The following is a 19,182-nucleotide window of genomic DNA, read 5'->3' as shown; positions in this document are numbered from 1 at the left end:
TCACCTCTGCCTCCTGCGGGGGCCACCTCAGCAGCATGAGATGGGGCATGACTGGCAGCAGGCATGGGCAGGGAGGCTGTGAGGGGCTGCAGGAGGTGGGAAGGGGTCATGGGAGGCTGTGGGAGGCAGAGGGGAAGGGGAAGCAGGAGGCAGAGGCAGGAAGCAGAGCCAGGCAGGTCAGCAGCCTGCACACATCCCCCCACCCTTGCCTGCTGCCAGTCCTCTGTGCCAGCTGCCTCCCTGGCAGCTGACGTGAGTTGGTGCCTCCCTCTCCCGAGGTGCCAGGGCAGCTGGCAAACACTGCCCACACACGCTGCCACACGTGCCCAGCCTGGCCTTGGGGATGTGGTGGGGGACTGGCAGGGGCAAAAAAATCCATCTCCACATGGGGGCCTCCCCAGGAACCAGTGTGCAGAACTGCCCAGGGACACAGCCCCTCGCCCGTGCCACCACCCAACTCCACTGCCAGAGGCTTTGGGCTCCTGATGGCCGGAGGAGGCGGAAGGAAAAACATCCAGCAAACAATTGCAAAAGTCAAGTCTGAGCAAGAAGGAGGGTGTGAGCGCAGGGGGGGGGGTTGTGCCAGATCCGGTGGTATTCCTTGGAGACAGTAACAACAATGGCAGGAATATTTGCTCATGCCTAGCTGAGCCCAAACCAGCCATGGGCGGGGGGCTTGGGACCTCGGGACCTCAAGGAACCAACCAGGGACCTCTGCTGGCCCAAAGGAGAGCTGGGGCAGGACCCTGCACTTGCCCAGCACTGATATCAGTGACATTTTTTGCACTGTCACCTGTGCTGAGGATGGGGCCAAACACAACACATGGTTGCCAGCATGGTGAAGGACATGGGGAAGCTCTGGCAGTGCCCAAACACAGCAGGCTGGGACAGGGACAAGGACAGTGGCTGGCTAGGGGGGTGTTGTGAGATGAGGCAGTGACTCCATCACTTGGGCAGCACAGGGACATAAATGGGGCCTTAGGGACAGAAAGGGTCTCTGCTGCCATCTCAGATTGCCACCACCTCCCCGACCCACCACTGGTGCAGTGGCACATGGACGGCAGTCTGTCCCCTTTCTGAGGGTCATCCCATCCCCAGGGCCGGGAAGAGGCGCAGCCCTGACTCTTGAGGTGCTGCCTCCCACCTGATGCTCATTTTGTAAGGTGCACTCCCTCTCCCAACACTCTCGGGCCGCCTCGGCCACCTGCCAGCTAGGGCCTGGAGCCACGGGGACCATAGGGACCATCCTCTCCCCCTGGCTGGGGTCACACTTTCCCCTGGTCACCTCCTGCCCTCGGCGCTCTGCAGAAACCCTTTTCTCCTCGCTCTCTCGCCGCCCAGCCAGGCCCGCAGCGCGGAGCGGCACCGGGCAAAGGGGCGGCGGTGGCCCTTGGGTCCCTGGCCCGCCTCCGGAGCGAGGAGAACCTACCGGGCCAAGGTCCCGGGACTTGATCCTGGTCCCGGCCGACGGGACACCCCCGGGGGCGGTGGGGAAGCCTTTCCCGGGGGCGGGGCGGTCGCTCAGCCCCTCCCCGCCCCGCCCCGCCGTCCGCCGCTTTCTACCCGCCGCGGGGCCGCCGTGCCGGAGAGCGGGCATCGCTGCGGGACCGAGCGGAGCGCGGCAGGGACTGGACGTGTGAGCCCGCGGGTCATGGACGGGCGGGCGGTGCTGATCCAGGCGCTGCTGGCGGCAGGTACGGGCTCGCGTGGGGAGGGTCCTGGGTGCGGGCAGCGCATCCCAGCGCCGTGCTCGACTGGAGGGTCCCGAGCATGTGGGGGGATGGTCTTGGGCAATGCGGGCATGGCTGGTCCTGGGCGCGGGCAACGCGGTCCTGGTCCCGGGTGCGAGCAGACGGGAATATTGGTCCCTGTCCCGTGTGGGGGGTCCTGGGCAGGGCGGTGTCAGCCCCCACTCCTGACCACTCTCTCTGCAGTGTGCTCGGCGGCGGCGGGTGGGCTGCGCCGGGACGAGCTGCACAACGAGGTGCTGCACAAGGGCGGCGGCGGCGGGGTGCCGGTCCCGGCCACGGCCCCGCTGCTCGGCGGCAGCCCGGAGAAGGAGGGCGGCGGAGCGGCCTCGGGGGACGACTTCAGTGAGCTGCCGAGAGGTATGGAGGGGATAAGGGGTCCCAGGGCGGGGCCAGGGTCGCGGGACGGGCTGGGCTGGGGGCAGTCGGAACCGGAGAGGTCGCGAAGGTGCCGGGCTGGGCTCGGCTCAGTCCCGCGGGTGCCCCGGCAGCAGCTCCGGTTCCGCTTCGGAGGGACTTGCAGTGGCGGGTGGGAGCAGTCCCAGATACCGAGCCCCGGCGGCAGCAGACCCGAGTGGGAGTAGCCCGTGGGGCACCAGCACGGAGTAGTGGCGTTCCTGCCAGGAGCTGTCCGTATTCCTGAAGTCCCCTGCAGGGCGGGTTCCGGGGGGTCTCAGGTCTCAGCTGCTCGGCCGGGAGGCAATAGAGCCCCTCGTGGCGGGGTTGCCGTGTCCGGGGTCCCGCGCTGCCCTCACGGCGGTGGCCGTGGCGCGGGGACCGCCGTGAGTCACCGCCGCCCACGCGCGGCTGCTCCTCATTCCGCGGCAGGGCTCGTCAGCCGGCAGCCCCGCCACGGGGGCGGTGGGGGCACTGCCGCTCTCTGGGGCGCCCGAGCACCCACGCCGGGCTCCTTGCCCCGGGCTGGCAGCAGAGAACGTCCCGGTGTCTCTCACGGGGGTTGGACGGGGGCCCATCGCGGGCCCAGGGGGTGACATGTACCTGTGCCTCGCACACGCGGCGTGCCGAGGGCAGTACCTGGCACCAGGAGCGTGCTCTGCTCCGTACAGCTCACCCTCCCATTTTTCCGTGTTTTTCTTTGCTTTCTGGCTGTGCCAGCAGACTGTGACAAAAAGCAGGCAAAACCGGGCTGAGCCACTCGCACCGGGTGGGACTCGGCCCTCGGGAAACGCAGCAGTGTGTGTGTTGGCTGTGACTGGGAGATAACTCTCAGGGCAGGAGAGGCAGGGGACGGAGCAGCCCCTGCTGTCAGCCTCATCCGGAGGTTTCTCCGAGCCGCAGTTTCCTGGAGTATCGGTTTTCTCCAGGCGCAGCGTGGAGGATGTCGACATGACTTTGCTAGGTGTGCAACCAGTGTGTGCCAGCACGAGAGGCGCTGGTTCCGTGAAGAAGTGGTTGAGTTGTAACCTGGACAGGTTACAACTTGCCAGGTTGGACTCCACTGTACTCTCCTTCCTGAGCAGCCCCGGGCTTAATTCACCCGGGTTACTGAGCACCATAGCTCGGGGGGAGCTAAAAAATCCCCCTTGGAGCAGTGAGTGCTCTCCCACATCTCAGCACCTAGTGAGATCAAGCTAGGAACTGATTTGTTTTGGTATCTGCACACCTTAAAAACCATTCCAGTACCGTTCTAGTGTTGGGCTGTGTCTGGGTGAGGAGCTTGGTGCTCTGGTTTCCACCAACCCGACAGGGGGCTGGCCTGGCACCAAAAGCCGCTGGTTACTGCACCACAATTAAAACATACCGTTGTAATTCATGGGAATGATGCCCTCACCATCTCTTGGGCTCTGCAAAACTAAAACTTAAGGCAGGCTTGCTCTTTTAATCCTGCCCTGGGGTGAGTAAGGCATCCTTGTGCCCACGGGAAGGAGAGTCCATCCGAGCCATGAATAGGGTCTTAGAAAAGCCTGTGCTTGTCAGGGAAATAAAGGCCAGATAAAGGGGCAATTAGCAGTGTTCTGTATTCAGTGGAAACTGGTGCATATAATAGCAGCATTTGAGATGTATAAAGCTCTGTTCCCCCTGCCCAACTCCCTTCTTTCCTTGAGAATTGTTCTTATGAATTGGAAAGGCCATGATATTTGTGAGGATCTGAAAAAAAAAAAAAGCCCCCCCACCCCGGGCTCGGGGGCAGCTCCCAGCACAAAGGGCTGTGGGAGCCAGGGCTGAGCAGTTGTGGCAGCCCTGGGATGTGGCTTTGCCTTCCCTTTGGTTGGCACGTGGAGCTGATCTGACTGCTATTCTCTCCTTCCGAAATTGTTTTTCAGTTGCCTTCCTGTCAAAGCCTCAAGGCCTCGTTACTCCCAAGAAAAAAGGGAACGGCAATAAAAGAAGAAAAGGCAAAGGCCTGGGGAAGAAGAGAGACCCGTGCCTGCGGAAGTACAAGGATTTCTGTATTCACGGCGAGTGCAAGTACATCCGAGAGCTGGGAGCTCCCTCTTGCATGTGAGTTGCTGGCGTGTGCCTGTGCCGGGGGAGCCTTAGTCATGATTCTTTCAATTTGCCAAGCTGGGCAGAGGAAAAGTGGAGATATTTTTAGTGTATGTTCCCTACCCATGCAGGGACAACTCTGACTTGTAATTCTTGAGAAGTGTCCACCCCTTCCCCAAATCCTATCATGGCCTTAGAGCCAGGGTTCCCTGCCAGCATGGTGAGCTCTGGCTGTGCTGGGGACTGCAGTATGGTGTGTAGGGCTGGAGTCTGGCAGCTGAGGGCTTCTGCAGGTCTGATTTGGGAAACCTCATCCTGACCCTGTCACTGTAAAGGCCCCACTCTGAGACCTCTTGGCTCCTGCATCTGTCAGGGCACATCAGTGCAGGTGGGAGGAGCATCTCTGCCATGCCACCAGCAAAGTGGAGTGGAGGTAGCACCTTTGGGGACAGGCTGCCAAAGCCATGCTGTCCCTTGGCCTGATGTACCCCTCCTTGCCCCCCACCCTGGGGTGCAGAGCAAGCAGGGACTAGATGAGGCAAGTGAAGGAGAAAGTATTTGCCTGCTGCTGGGGCACCTGGATACAGCGCTGCTGCTGCAGGAAATACCCTGGGGTGCATATTTGATCCCCACTGACGTGGGCAGGACTTGAGCTGGCAGATATGTAAGAAGCTTTGTTCTTCACTATCAATCCTCTGAGCCACCCAGCCTTGAGCCCAGGGAAGATAATAGCTCCCTGGCTTATGGTGCCCACAGGATCCGCAATCTGCAGGGATCAAGCTCCACAGAGCTCCTCTAACTCCCTGGTTTCTCCCTGTTGAAGCTGTCATGAAGTTGGGCCCTTGCATGGGGGACTCGGGACTGCCAGTGAAGGGACATCTTTGCAGGCTCAGTTTGGGTTGGTGACCCAGCACAATGTGGGTTGTGACACCCTGGCCTAGGACTGGGACAGCCAGGTGTCCCCTGCCCAGATCCCTGGGGTGGGGAGAGAAACTGGGACACAGGCAAGCAGCAGGGATTTGGGGGCTGGCTGCGTCTCTTCAGCATGGTGGTCTGTCCCTGGGTGGCATCTCTCAGAGCCATCAGAGTTTTTAGTAACAGTGGCCAACTGCCCCAATCTCCTCTGCTAAAGAGGCCTTCTGTTGACTGGTGTCACTTGGTTGTGGCTGCTTTTGGTGCTTGACTGTGCCACTGTCACAGGGTCTCCTGGTCTGTTTCTTCCTGGGACACAGGGTGGAATAAGGATGCTGCTGAGCTGGGTCCTGCACCTTTGCCATGTGCCCAGCCTTGCTGCTGTGCCTGGGAGGTGATGCTGGCGTGTGGCATTGTGAGCCCAGGAGCTGGGCTGAGTCCGGCTTGGAGATCAGCCTGAGGGTCAGTGGTGCTGGATATAGAGGGATATATTTATCTGGTTGCATCAGTGCAATGTGGCTCAGGGAGGGCTGGAAGCCTCCCAGCCTGTGTGGAGCGTTATTTCTGTTACATGAGCAACCTCCCAAGTCTCCAGGGATGGGACACCTCTGAGCTGGCAGGGTGTGCAGGGACATCCTGCTCCATGGGAAACGCTGGCCAAGCTGCCTTGCTGCTCTCTTCCCACTTCTAGAGGTGCCCACTTCTGAGCAACCTGCCGGGGTGTGACTGGAAAGAGAACAGACCCCAGTGCCTTCTACTACTGGGGGAGAGCTCAACCTTTCTAGGAGTCTTCACTAGGTGCAGGAGAAGCTTAATTTACCAGTACAATAGAGATGATGGTGACATCAGACCTCCCAGCTCAGGGGTGTGGGGCCAAGGGGAATAGGCAGGGTGTTGGTTAAGGCTGAGCACAGAGGCACTGCCTTCCCATGGGGTGTGGGGGACCCCAAGACCTCCCATCCTTGCTCACCACTGACCTCTGTGAGTTTCCTTCTTGCCCAGATGCCAGCCAGGCTATCACGGAGAGCGCTGCCACGGCCTCTCACTGCCGGTGGAGCACCCGCCCAGCGCGTACGACCACACCACAGCCCTGGCCGTCGTTGCTGTTGTCCTGTCCTCCCTGTGTCTTGTCATCATCGCAGCCCTGCTGATGCTCAGGTGAGTGGGATGGCACTGAGCTCCCAGATCTGTGTCCCTGGGAAGATCATGTGCAAGAGGAGGATGAGCAGAGGCTTCTCCATGCCCTGAGCATCCCTTTACTTGGCCTCGCAGGTGTCACAAGAGGGGTGGCTACGACGTAGAAAACGAAGAGAAAATCAAGCTGGGCATCACTGTGAATCACTGAGGATGCCAGGTGCTGGCGAGGTGAGCCTCTGGCTGGGCATGGGGCAGCAGTGTGGCTGATGGACATCTGGGGGCTCTGCTGTTTGTGCTGGCTGGGTCTGCTGTGTGGATCCTGTGCCAGAGCTAGGCAGGAGCTGAAGGCAGCCTGAGTCTGGAGAAGCAGCTGGCTGAGAGTCTGGGCTGCCCTGTGGGGCTCCAGTCTTATTCTCTCCCCCTCCTGCTGAAATCCTGTCCCCTGGCACCCCTATCATTCATATGTCCTTCTTTCTAACCCCCAGTCCCTGCTCTGTGCTGGTGTTCCATGCTTTGGGGATGTTTGGTAGTAGGGAAGCTGCTTCTGTTTTGTTTAGCTTTTTTCCCCCGCTCATTCTGCTCTCTCTCTGACCCTCTGAGTCACTTCCCCTCCTTAGATATTGCATCTATTTATATACATGTGTGAAAAACCCCTTTCCTTTTCGTTCCCACTCTACTTATTACTTGCACCAAAGCAATGTCTCTCAGCTTGGCACAGGGGGATCTTGCTGCCAGCTCATGCCGTGTTCTTCTGGCAGGGCTGGGATATGTGCTCTGTCCCAGGGGTGGCTGTGGGGCTGGGTGCTGAAAATTTGTCAAACTTCCTCCAATCTGACCTAAATCCTGACGTTAGATGTGGTCATACATATTACAGCTACTTCTCTTCTTAAAAAAAAAAAAAAAAAATCATTGTTCTGTGTGAGGATGAGGTAATGCCTTTGGAGAATTTCTGTCATGTTCATCACAGTGTTGGGGGTGGGAATTTGAGCTGTTCATAGAAGCTGAATTTTCAGGAAGGAGACTTGGCACAAGGCTTTCCTCACTGTCCCCTTTACCCTGGGGGTTACTGGGTGGGTGTGTCCGGGGGAAAAAGTGCTGTGATCCCCGGAAGGGAGCGTGGTGGGTGGGGTACCTTGGTTCCCATCCTCCCTCGTCCAGCCCCGAGGGGCGGCGAGTGGGGTTTGGGTGGGCACGGGGGTTCTCCCGCCGGGCTGGGTGGGTCGGCACCTCTGTCGCCCCACGCAGGGATTGCTCTGTGGCAGAGAGCCCGGGATCGCGGTGTGAGCTCTCCCGCCTCTCTCTTGCAGGGGTCGGCACTAATGCACTTCTACCTCCTGGAAGGGGCGAGACCGCGGCGCCAGCGGCACGGGGCTGCGGCACGCTGGGGGCTCGCTGGAGCGCCAGGACGGCACCGGCGGGGCTGCCCGGGCAGCGGCGGCGCTGCGGCAGCTCCGTGGCACCTCCGGGACGGAGCGGGCTCGGCAGCGGCGCTGACCGGGGGCACAGGGGCTCCCCGGCGGCTCTCCGTCCACTGCAGTACGTGCCGAGGAACAAGCTGTGAAAGGGAGGAGACCGAGCTCGGGGCTTCCTTCGCCGCAGAAAGGGGGGGGAGGGTAACAGCTATTTAACAAGATATTTTTCATTTTAAATTATATATTTATTTTAGATAAACTGTACATAGTATTTATATTTATTGTAGGTCTGGCCCTGCATCCTTCATGTATGTCAAGATGACAGGGTCAGACCTCCCTTATTTTTTAAGTGCAATGTAATATTCTAATAAATAATACTTTGTAACAAACACTTGGGTTGTTAATTTAATCATGGCGGTGGAAAGGAGTCAGAATTCTCAAGGCTGCGTTCAGCACCAATTCCATGCTGGTGGGGTACTGCCAACAGCAGCAGAGATCCTGAGTGTGTGGTCAGGGCTGCTGGATCAGCTTGTGCTATCCTTGGGGAGCAGTGTGGTGTAAGGGGCTGGAGGCAGGATCCATCTCAGCTTGGCCCCATGTGGATTATTTTGGAGATTTTCTTCATCTTTGCCAGCTGGTACTTTGGGAGGGGTGCGATGTTTTTGGGTCTGCTCACCAAGCAAAGCTGCCTCTGGTATGAGTAAAGCCACTCTGGCCAATGATCCTTTCAAATGGGAATGGTCCCTGGTTTTAAGCCAGCATTTGTTGTTTAGACACTGGCACAGGTTGCCCAGAGAAGCTGTAGCTGCCCCAAACCTGTGGGCGCTCAAAGCCAGGCTGAAGGTGGCTTTGAGCAACTTGATCCACTGGAAGGTGGGCAGGGTTATCCTAAAGATCCCAAATAATGTTTTGATGGTTCTCTAATTTGGCAAAACCAAAAAATCCAGAGGTGGGCTCACACCCCTTTTGAAAGGAATCCTAGCTGTTCTTGGGGTGATGGCAGATTCCTGGAGCTGAGGTAATTCCAGCAAGCATCACTTCATACAGTGATCAGGAATGATTCCTTACTTTGCAGTAAAAATAACCTCCAAACCAGTTCTTTCCTCTTCCCTGGGGGGAAGTGAGAGCGGGGGAGTTGCTGGCTCTGCTAGAGAGCCGTGAGGCAGAGAGAAACCAACAGGATCCTGGGCTGCATCCAAGGGAGCATGGCCAGCAGGTCAAAGGTGATTCCTCCCCTCTACTGTGTACAGTTCTGGTGTGTCCAACATAAGAACAATATGGAACTGCTGGAGCAAGTCCAGAGGAAGCCACAAAGTTGGTAAGAGGAGTGGAGGATCTTCCCTGTGAAGACAGACTGAGAAAGCTGGGGCTGTTCTGGTGGAGAATAAGAGGTTGAGTAGAGAACTCATTGCAATGTTCCAGTGTCTGAAGGGGCCTCCAAGGAAGCTGGAGAGTGACTCGTCACCAGGAACTGCAGTGACAGGACAAGGAGTAATAGGCACAAGTTGAAATAAGGGAGTTTTAGGTTAGCTATATGGAAGAAATCCGTTATTGTGAGGGTGGTGAGGGATGGAAACAGGTTGCCCAGAGAAGCTGTGGCTGCCCCATTCCTGGGACTATTCAAGGCAAGGTTAGATGGGGCTTGGAGCAGCCTGGGATAGTGGAAGGTGATCTTGCCCGGGGTAGGGGGAACTTGGGATGAGATGATCTTTAAGGTCCTTTCCAGCTCCTTAACATTCTGTGATTCCCAGCGAAGGCAGGGATGGCTCTCCCCCTCCGGCCGGGCACACCCAGGCGGGGCCGGCCCGGCGAGCTGGTCTCGTGCCCCCAACCCCACCGGGGTAGCCGGCCCTCGAGAGCACCGCAGGGCGCGGCCTGGAGCGAGGAGCCCCCAGCCCGGTGGGTGTCGGGGCCGGGGCCGGTCCCACAGCAGCGCCCAGCCCGCTCGGTGCCGGTGCCGGCGCCGGTCGGGGCCGGTCCCACAGCGCGTCCCGCCCGCGGGTGGGGCCCTGACTGCCCCCGCCCCTCTGCGCATGCGCCGTGCGTGGACAAGATGGCGGCGCCCGTGGATCTGGAGCTGAAGAAGGTACGAGACCCCCGTCCGCGTGTCTCTCTTTCACGTGTGCGCCCTCCTTGTGTCCCACCCTTCCACTGTGCGTCCTGCCCACTGTGTGCCCCTTCTCGTGTCTCCCTCCGTGTCCCGGCGTCGCTGGCCGGTCCCCCCAGCCCGGGGCCGGTTGTCCCCCGGCGCTCCTCACCCCGGCGCTCTCCCCTGGCCAGGCCTTCACGGAGCTGCAGGCCAAGGTGATGGACACACAGCAGAAGGTGAAACTGGCCGACCTGCAGATCGAGCAGCTCACCAAGACCAAGAAGCACGCGCACCTCACCGACACGGAGGTGATGATGCTGGTGGACGAGACCCGCATGTACGAGGGCGTGGGGCGGATGTGAGTATCGGCCGGGGCGGGGGCCACCGCGGCTCTGTGCGCCGGGAGAGGGGCCCCTCGGTTCAGGAAGGACACTGAGAGTCTGGAGCATGTCCGGAGAAGGATAACGCAGCTGGGGGAGGGTCCGGAGCGCTAGGACTAGCTGAAGGAGCTGTGATAGCTCAGCCTGGAGAAGAAGAAGCTCGAGGGGAACCTTCTTTCTTTCTTCATCTTCCTGACTGGAGAGTGGAGCTAAGTGGTGGTGAGGCTTTTCTCCCAGATGACAAGTGATGAGAAAACATAGTCTTAAACTGCACCAGGGGAGGTTTAGGTAGGTCATTAGGAAGAATTTCTTCACAGAAAGGGTGACTAAACATTGGAAGGGGCTGCCCAGGGAAGTGGTGAAGTCACCATCCCTGGAAATGTTTAAGGAAAGGCTGGACATGGCACTTAATTCCGTGATCTAGTTGACAAGGTGGTGTTGGGTCATAGGTTGCCCTCAGTGACCTCAGAGGTGTTTTACAACCTGGTTGATTCTGTGATTCTGAGACCCCCCAGCCTGAGGCTCTATGAAGCCTCCAGGCTGCTGCCCTGGGCAGGAGGCTCTCCCCTTCACAAAGAGCACGTCAGGTGTCTGTCAGCACATTCACTTGTTTCCTTTTTCTCATTGTCTTCCATTTTTGATTTCAGCAATTTGCCTGTGGATGCAGTAAGGCTTACTCCTTTACCTCTTGGGGTTAGGTACTGGCTGCCTTGATGAAGGGCTGTTACAAATTTTATTGGCTTTGTGTGGTTTTGCTTGCTGCCTCAGCTCCTGGCCTCAATGCTGTCCTCTGGCACCTCTGGGGAGTTTGTAATTTCAACTAGCAGAGCAGTACTCTAGTGCCAAATGGCAATTGTGGGAAGGCCCTCACAGATCTACCCAGCATCAATCATTTCCAGTGCAGTTTATGTCAAACTCCTTGAAAACCCCCTGTGTATAGCTCCTGTGCTCAGGGCTTTGCTGGCACAGATGCTTTAACAGAAATGTCCTTTGCAGTGTCATGCCAGGGAATGGATCTAATGTCATTGTTTGGATTTTTTTCAAAACCTTGGAAGTGAACATAAAGCTCATGTAGGTAGTCCCAGTGCACTCTTAGAGATGTGCTTCTGTGTGTTGGATGGCTGTCAAAAGAAAGATCTTAAATCAGACTGAAGTGTTCTGATTAATTTCTTCAATGCACTTCGGTGGGATTTCAGCAGCCTCTGATAGAAGACCCTATAAAGTGGTTTTTATACAGAGAGTTTTCACCATATGAAGTGGTTTCAAATCTGAAACACGTGCTTGCTTGACAAATATCACATTAGATTTCTGCATTTCTGATTTGAGAAATAGGATTTTGTCTCATGTGAGTTGGGTAACAGTGATGACTGCCCAACTCGGGATGTGGTTTGTGAAATACTGGATCTGCTCGGACTGCTGCCAAAAGGGGAGATTGTATCAACCTCTTCCCCACCCTGTTTACCCCACCTTCTTCATGTCAAAGTGGCTGATCACAGGACTGAGCAGTGAGCCAGGTCAGACTTCAAATGCCCTCATCCCTCAGCCCACACAGTCTCCAGACCAAGTTGTAGGCAGGTGGCAGGACTGGGAAGCCAGGAATGGTGTGTGCTTTGCATTTTGCTGAGAGTTTTCATGGGAGTTGTACCCAGGCTAATGGAACTGTTCAGAGTGGCAGGGTTCCCACTAAATAAACTTTTCCAAGTAGGTGCATTAGATGTTGGGTTTGGTGGGGATGCTGATGACATGAGAAAGAGACAGAGTCTGGTCTCTTGCAAGAGGTGACTGATTGACCCAGGCAGGCTGTAGATGTAGCAAACACTTGTGTTTGGAGTAGTCATGAGATGTCTCAAAAGGCTTTTTTTTCTGTTTGGGTTCTTCACAGAGCAGACAGATGAAGAGTAAAAGATAATGCTGAAGTCAACGTGTTTCTCTAAAGCTCTTTCAGAATTTAAGTCCAGAGTGCCTTTGGATGGGAGAAGTCCCTCAAGGTACTTTAAGAATGTTAGAGTGTTGGTCTTTATCTTTAAATGTTGTTGCCTCTGTAGGGAGCAGATGTTACTTCATCATGGTCTGAAGTACATTGTCCTGCTTTCTGCTTCTACCTCCTCCTTGGGAGTAAGACACCTTCTTGATGTGCTAAACCATTTACCCTTGCTGTGTGCAGGAGCCCCAGTCTTGGGGGAGTCCTCTCTTCCTTACCTTTCCATGGCCAGACAGGTGTGAGGCACGGCTGGCAGCTCCGGCTCCTCGGGGACGGCAGAGGCGCCAGCAGGAAAATATTTGCATTGTGATATTGTTTAAAAACTGAACTCTTCATGGGCTTTGTTGTATTAGTGGCTATGCAAATACAGATTAAGGGAGTGCTCTTCTTCTGAATGCTGTTCATTCATGGTTTTTTTCCCTGCCTAAGCTTGACAGGGTGTTTCTGTGAGCTCTGCCTGGCCTGGCTGTGGGGCTGAAGCTGCCCTGCCAATTGGCAGTGATGCACTGGTGTGATTTGTGTCACTTCCTAGTGCAGAGAGCTTGCACCTAGCACATAAGGAACTTCCTGAAGCCCACTCCAACCCTAGCAGAGAATTTGTTGCTGAAATTTGGGCTCTTGGCAAAATAGGCTAAAGCAACCCTTCAGCAGGAGTTTAAATCCAAGGGCAGTCTGGCATCTTGTGTTCCACTGGAGACCAAAGGAGGTGGTCACTGTGGTTCTTCTGGACATAGAAGCCATGTTCTGTGAAGTGGACTAGCAGATGTCCTGCATGGGCTTGAGTTTGGCCACTGAAGGCATATTTGTGATGTCTTAATTTCATTTACGTAGTCCAGCGTGGAAATACTGGAGCTCTAAAGGGTGTCAGTTATCCAGGAAGGGTGGAGGTCTGAGTCACTGTTAAGTCTGATTATCAATGTTCTTCTGCTTGAATAACTGAATTCTTGAAGTAAGTTTTGTGCTTCTATTCCTATGCTTAACTTCTTTATTTTTTAAATTTCCATTTTTTTTCCTCAGATCCATCTAAGCTGCTAGTTAGAATCTGACCTCTGATAGGGTTTCTGTGTTTTTTCTCCAGCTTGGGTGGATGGGCTGTGTGCAAAGGGCTAGCACGTACCCTTCTGTAGGGCAAGATACTCCAGGTCTTCGTGGAATTTGAAGGCTTGAGAAACTGTGGTGACGTGCTGCATCCTGGGAGGAAGCCTGCCTGCTTTGGTACTTCCTTGTGCATTACTTGGAAAGCAGTAGTGTAGTTTTTATTTTCTGAACCCCTATCCTGAGTCTCCTTCCTTCCCAGAAAGCTTTTCCTTCGCTGCTGATGAATGTGAAAGTTTCATTTGTTGTTCCTCAACTTGAGTTTGATTTTTTTTTTGGGGGGAAGTACTGCAGTTTGTGTAACATGCTGAGGCCTTACCGCGCTCCACATGTGGGCTCAATTTACTTTTGCTAAAGCTATTTTTGGTTTGACAGAAGAAATGTCAGTGCCACATAGTATGAGCTGATGAATTGCTGTGTACTGTACATATCCATGAGGCTGGGATCTCATCTGGGTGGTGGCATCTTGCCAAATACATTTCAGTTCTGTTACTTCATACTCTTTTGAAGGGCCCGTTACGTAGCCTGAGACAGCTACCACTGTGCTGGACTTCTGCTTAAGCTATTTGTGAACTGATATCATCGTGTTGCTTTGAGAACTATGTTGAAAGTTTAAGCTTCAGAATTCTGTCTGAATATTTCAGACCTTTCCCTTTACATTCTTCTAGCCCATAACCTGGACAAGATCCTTATTTACAGAAGAAAAATGTCTGGCACTTGGTGTGGGGCACGGTGAGGAGAGTGCTGCAGTTTTTCATGCTGTGCCAAAATAGACAGTCAGTTTTGGTTTGATATTGCTTTATCATCAGTTTACTTGTACAGCTAATGGGAGAACACTTAAAAGAGAAAATATAAGTAAAAATCAAGCAAATACTGTAGCACAACTTTTGGCTCAAGATTTTCTGCAAGCATAATATATTATCACAGCTGTCCCTATAAAATGACTTTGTACCATTACAGTATTTTATGGGACAGCTGTAATAACATGATTTTGAATTTTTAAGTTTTTTTAAAGAGTGGTTCGGATTTTTGGTGGCTGAACCATATGCATGTGAAACCTGAGAGAGAATTAAATGTTCTTGATGATTCCTTGGATTTAAACGCATTCTTGCTTTTACTGTGATTCATGGTTTTTTTGAAAATGAGACAGGATCAGTCACTGTAAGCTGTTTCCTGAACCCCCAAAGGCAGCAGTCCCTGCTGCACATCACTGGGTAAAGCTGCAGGAACTGCATTTTCACTGTTTGTGTGTGTGTGAGGTGTTCGGTTCTGCCAGCACAGAACACGGCAGCTGCCCTGTGCTTCCTGCTCACATGTCAAAAATCTCACAAAGAGCTGAAGGACACCCAAGGCTTAACCTTGATGGTTCAGTTACTAACTATAGGCTGTTGTGTGAAATCTGAGTGGCTCCCCCATGGGCTGGCTCTGTGGGGAAGGCTCGGTGCGGGCTGGGCGCCGGAGCCCGGCTGCCGAGGAGCTGACAGGTGCTGACACCAGTCCCAGGGAGCAGCGTGTTGCTTTCTGGCCAATTTGTGGTTTATAAACCTAAGGTTCCTCCATGTAGCTATTGGAAAAGGGAGGATTTATTTTCCACAGTAAGTCTGGTGTGTAGAGAAGTTCAGTCAGGCACTGAGCTGTGAAGAAAACAAAATTTGTGTCCAGCTGCTTGACCACTGCTGCTGCTGCACATTGAACAAGCTGTTGGGAGCTGGTACATGAGGAATCAAAGGCTATGTGGGCGTAAGCCAGAAGGTTTTCCATCACACAGTTGGTTTTTATTTCAGTTTTTTTCTGATTTTGAACTACTCACTTTTGTTGCAGCTTGAGCAATGATCTTCACAGTGTTGTTAGGTATGAGTGGGCAGAAAAGTTTGCAAAATCTTTTTAGAGAGCTGTCATAGAAAGCAAAAATGAGAACGATGCATGCAGGGGTGATACAGTAGTTTTGTGTGCTGCTGCCTCTGACTTGGTCTGTGAAGTAAGGGGCAGAAGTTTGTCATCCCCTTCCTGGTTAATTAGGAGGGTGAGAGGAGCAGAGTTGGTCCATGGACTTTGTGGTTACTGCTGGCAGTAGTGAGATACTGGGAATCTGGACTCCTGGGTTTGGTTCCAGCTCAGAAAGGGAGCTTGTTCTCTTGGGCACAGGCTCCTTTTCCAACTGACATCTCATTTCCAAACACATTCCTTCCCCACTGCCCTGCCCCCGCTTAGTTCTTGATCTTATTCCTGCTGCCCAGGGCTGCTCATTTGTAATCTCCTGGATATCTTGGTCCAGTTATAGCTCTTCTGCCCTGCTGCTCTACATAATTTCTCCATGCAATACTGAAACGTCAGAGAAGAAAAGATTTCCATGGCTTGTGTGCAAGATGTCTATCTGCCCTGTTCTAGGAAACAGCTGCATTTCTTTAAAGAATCAGCTTTAGGCAGAGAACTTAGACATGTCTGATAAGTCAGTCTTTGTGAAATACATAAGCAGCAGAAACAAGGGTCTTAAAATAAAAATAATAGCTAATTTAAAATAAAAATAAGTCTTTTACTTATCCCTACTGGAAATAAATCTGTTGGTTATAGTCCCCCACCTACTGCGTGGGTGTTCTGATAGGAGATTAGCAATACAGCTTTTCCTCTTGCTTGTCTCCCTTGCCTGGTGACATTTAACTCTTTAGGAACATGTTTCTGTTGGGACTAGGACTATGACATTCACACAAGTCTGTTCCATTCTTTTCTTTATCCCTAACTTTTTCTCTACCTGTTACCTAGACAACACAGAGGAAGGAGCTACCTGAGTAAACTTGAGATGAAATCTAAACTGAGAAGAATAAGGGTTAGAAGGGAGACTGAGTGCTCCTGCAGGCTGCCCTTGTTGCTGGAAGAGGGAGTTTGATGTGCTGTGAGCCAGGGGCAATGTGCTGTCATGGAAATGCCAGAGCCTTCAGGAAGCCTGCTGTCTCAGGGCAGCATTTGCAGGCTGGGCTCCTGTGCATTGAGGGCTGTAGTAAGGCACCTTAGCTTTGTCCCTGCCTCCAGAGAGAGGGAAGCTGAGCTCTCTTGCAAATACAGCCCATCTCTTGCTTCAGTGGCTCTGTTGTCTGTTTGGATATAGGCTAGACAAGTATTAAATGTTCTGAGGAGCTTACACTGCTCCTGCTTTTGTGACTTGCTGTGCCAAATGACTTTGCAAAACCATTATGGAACATGAGTGACTGATTTCTGAAGTTCTCCAAGCACTTAAAATGTCACTCTGGTATTCTGAAACAGCAAGGAACTTCCATTTTCTTTAATACTTAATGGATTTAAAGTACTTCTTCCTCATTTCGTGAAGAAAATTTCAGAATCAAGGATGAGAGTCCCTGGAGAAATACTGAATTCTAGAGCACTTCTTTCAGGACACAGGGCTGTTAGGTTTAGCACAGGGGATGTGGCTTTCCTGCAGCAGAGAAGAATGGCCAGATCACTGGCCCAAAGGAAGGGTCCCTGCTGTATTTCTGTCTTGCTTGGAGATGGCCTTCCAGGTGTGGAGTCAGTGGATATTCAGCCAGCAGGACAGGGTGTGACAAGGTACTGGGGGCCCACAGCTCTCAGATGGACATATCCAGTCAGTCTCTGAGCTGGGATGTGAATGTCAGCATAAGATGCAAATTTTAGGTTTAACAGCCTTAAAACAAATGAGAAATCTAAGTCTGAACATCCTGGCCTTGTCGTCTCTTCAAAGCCTGAAAGAAGGAGAGGTTCATTCATGACCCCTGCATTAAAACACTGAATTAAATATCAAGAAACCAATCCCATGGCATGAGACACAAGTCTCATGTTAAACACAAGTTTAATTCAGAGATGCAAGAACAAAAGTGCTGCATCAAATCTTAAACCAAATGCAAGACAACTTCTGTCTTGAATTCTTTCTGTGTTTTCTCAAAAACTATTTGCTGAATTAACGGAATGTTTTGGCCAATTTAGCAAAATAAAAAAAAAAAGAAGTTTGTTCTTGCTGATTCGGACACAGCAGTGTGGTTGTTTTAGTGCAAGCTAATTTAACTCCAGAGTCCAGAAATATCTGTCTATTAGTGTTATGCTTGAATGCTTTTGGCTCAGTTATCTTTGTGTCCACTGCTGTGAAGTTTTGTATAGTGCTTTGATGCTTTGTTGTAGCAGGGTTTGGGATGTGCAGAAATCAAGACTGTGCTATTTATCTACAAGTTGGGTCTTCCTCCTCACTTTGCATTTCAAAGGTTTCCTCCCAGGCAAGGCAGAAATCTTTTTTCTCTTTTTATATTTTCCCCTCTTGCAACTGTGGATGGATTTGCTTTTCAAAAAAAGATGGATCCTGATTTTGCCAGTTTCCCTGTACAGGTTCTTAGGGAGGGTCTGCTGCTGAGAAGGGCATAAGTTTGTCTGTCAGAGTGTAGCAGTACCTTCATGTCACTTCATTTGCCACTGCGAAGTTCACCTTTTTGATCACAGAATATTTATCAATAAGAAAAAAATTAAAATAGAAATGTCTTTAGGATTATTTACCAGGGTGCCTACACCAGCATTTGCTTGTTTATGTTTTCCTTGGTGCATGTCCATGTGGTGTTGTGGTTTTAATTTTTTTTCTGTTCAGCATTCTTCCATAGGAATTTGTGGGGAATTCTTGAAAATAGAGCAGATTTTAGAAATGGATCTTGACTTCCTATTATTGGAAAAAAATTTCTGTTTTCTGCTTCTGGTACAACCCAGACTGCAAAAAATCTATTTGAGCTGCATGTGTGGTTGGCATATTGTAGTGATCTGAGTTCCCTTGGCTTAAGTAAGCCACAGCTCATCATTACTACATATTAACAAATTATATGAAAACAAAATTAGAAGACAAAACTACTAAATCAGGAATATAGTGAGGCAGATCCACTCAAGGGGATTTCAGTTGCATGAACTGCTGTTGTTCTTGCAGTGTTTTCCCACATGGATTTAATCTCAAATGTTATGAATTCCTGTATGATAGAGAGGAGGCATTTGCTTGTTGTTTTTTTTTTTTTTAATTCCATTTATGTCAATTGAGCCTTCAAAAAGAATTTATGATGCTCATTAAAAGCAGACCACAGTACTATTTTCTTTTTTTGGGTTGTGCTATATTTAATACGCACTTAGAGGTATATTCCTGATGTCTTTTTTTAAAGAACCCAACATGAACAATGGTATAAATCTACCATCTAGTTAAGTGTCTGGCAATGCAGAAACTGCTGTTTGCAAGCTGTGTTACTATCTTGGCTCGAGGTAATGTAATATGCTGGAGCTACTGAGAGATGCCCCCCAAAAAAGTGAAAGCTCAATGTAAACATGGCCTGAAGTGCAGCCCAAACCCCTCCGTGGGGCTCCATCAGGCCAGCCCGTGCCGAGCTTTGAGGAAGCGAATTTGAGCGAGGTTTGAGGCGTGGAATTCTTTGTTCAAATCCTTTAGCTCCTTAGAGTAAATAGGTTTATGGCTTACAAACGTTCATCTGAGTAAAAGTTACCCTTGTTGGGGCCTACATAAGACGCGGTTTGGCCGATGTCCAGCGCCGCTAATCCCGGTCTCTGCGTGCTCCGGTGTGTCAGGCTGCTCTGCGCAGGTTGTGCTGCCCACTGGGGATTCTTCTGCCCAAACAGCTCCTGGTGCTCATCCACCTCTCCGAGGGCAGCAGAATGTCATGTGAGCTATAAACTGCTGCTCCTTGGAATGTATTCATGTATAATCCTCCCGACATAAGCTGCAGGATTTGTTTTGCTTTAAGGTATGCGGGGGGAATAGTTAGGGTCAGCTATATCGAGGTGACCCAGTGAGACGACTGACCACTAAAATAAATGCAAACATAGGAAAAGCTTCAACTCATCTGTTCAAACTCCATCTGTTCTGAACCAGCTCTAGTTAAGGCATATGATCTGTTGATGGGAAATTCAAAATCAGGCTGAAAAAATGTGAAACTCTTAGACATGAAGGGTGGCAGCAGAAGCTATAATTAGTGAT

At 52.1% G+C, this 19,182-nt stretch overlaps 2 protein-coding genes across 2 annotated transcripts in view; both read left to right on the top strand.

The window, feature by feature from the left end:
- The first annotated feature begins 1,555 nt into the window (after nucleotides 1-1,555).
- On the top strand, nucleotides 1,556-8,046 carry HBEGF (heparin binding EGF like growth factor). Its single transcript, XM_041488034.1, has 6 exons — nucleotides 1,556-1,694; nucleotides 1,935-2,108; nucleotides 4,034-4,211; nucleotides 6,111-6,266; nucleotides 6,381-6,473; nucleotides 7,553-8,046. The coding sequence occupies exons 1-5, from the start codon at nucleotides 1,652-1,654 to the stop codon at nucleotides 6,451-6,453; spliced, it is 624 nt and encodes a 207-aa protein (XP_041343968.1). The 5' UTR covers nucleotides 1,556-1,651; the 3' UTR covers nucleotides 6,454-6,473; nucleotides 7,553-8,046.
- A 1,600-nt stretch (nucleotides 8,047-9,646) lies between these two features.
- The window catches only part of PFDN1 (prefoldin subunit 1), a 31,411-nt gene continuing 21,875 nt past the window's right edge, over nucleotides 9,647-19,182 (top strand). Inside the window, exons 1-2 of the mRNA XM_041488001.1 lie at nucleotides 9,647-9,743; nucleotides 9,938-10,104. Of these exons, the coding sequence (XP_041343935.1) occupies nucleotides 9,711-9,743; nucleotides 9,938-10,104 (200 nt within the window). The 5' untranslated portion in view covers nucleotides 9,647-9,710. The remainder of the gene's footprint in view (nucleotides 9,744-9,937; nucleotides 10,105-19,182) is intronic.

Source organism: Pyrgilauda ruficollis, unplaced genomic scaffold, assembly GCF_017590135.1.
Source record: "Pyrgilauda ruficollis isolate IOZ18807 unplaced genomic scaffold, ASM1759013v1 scaffold86, whole genome shotgun sequence".
Lineage (NCBI taxonomy): Eukaryota > Metazoa > Chordata > Aves > Passeriformes > Passeridae > Pyrgilauda > Pyrgilauda ruficollis.
Note: the sequence above shows the minus strand (reverse complement) of the source record. Positions and strands in the feature narration are given on the sequence as shown.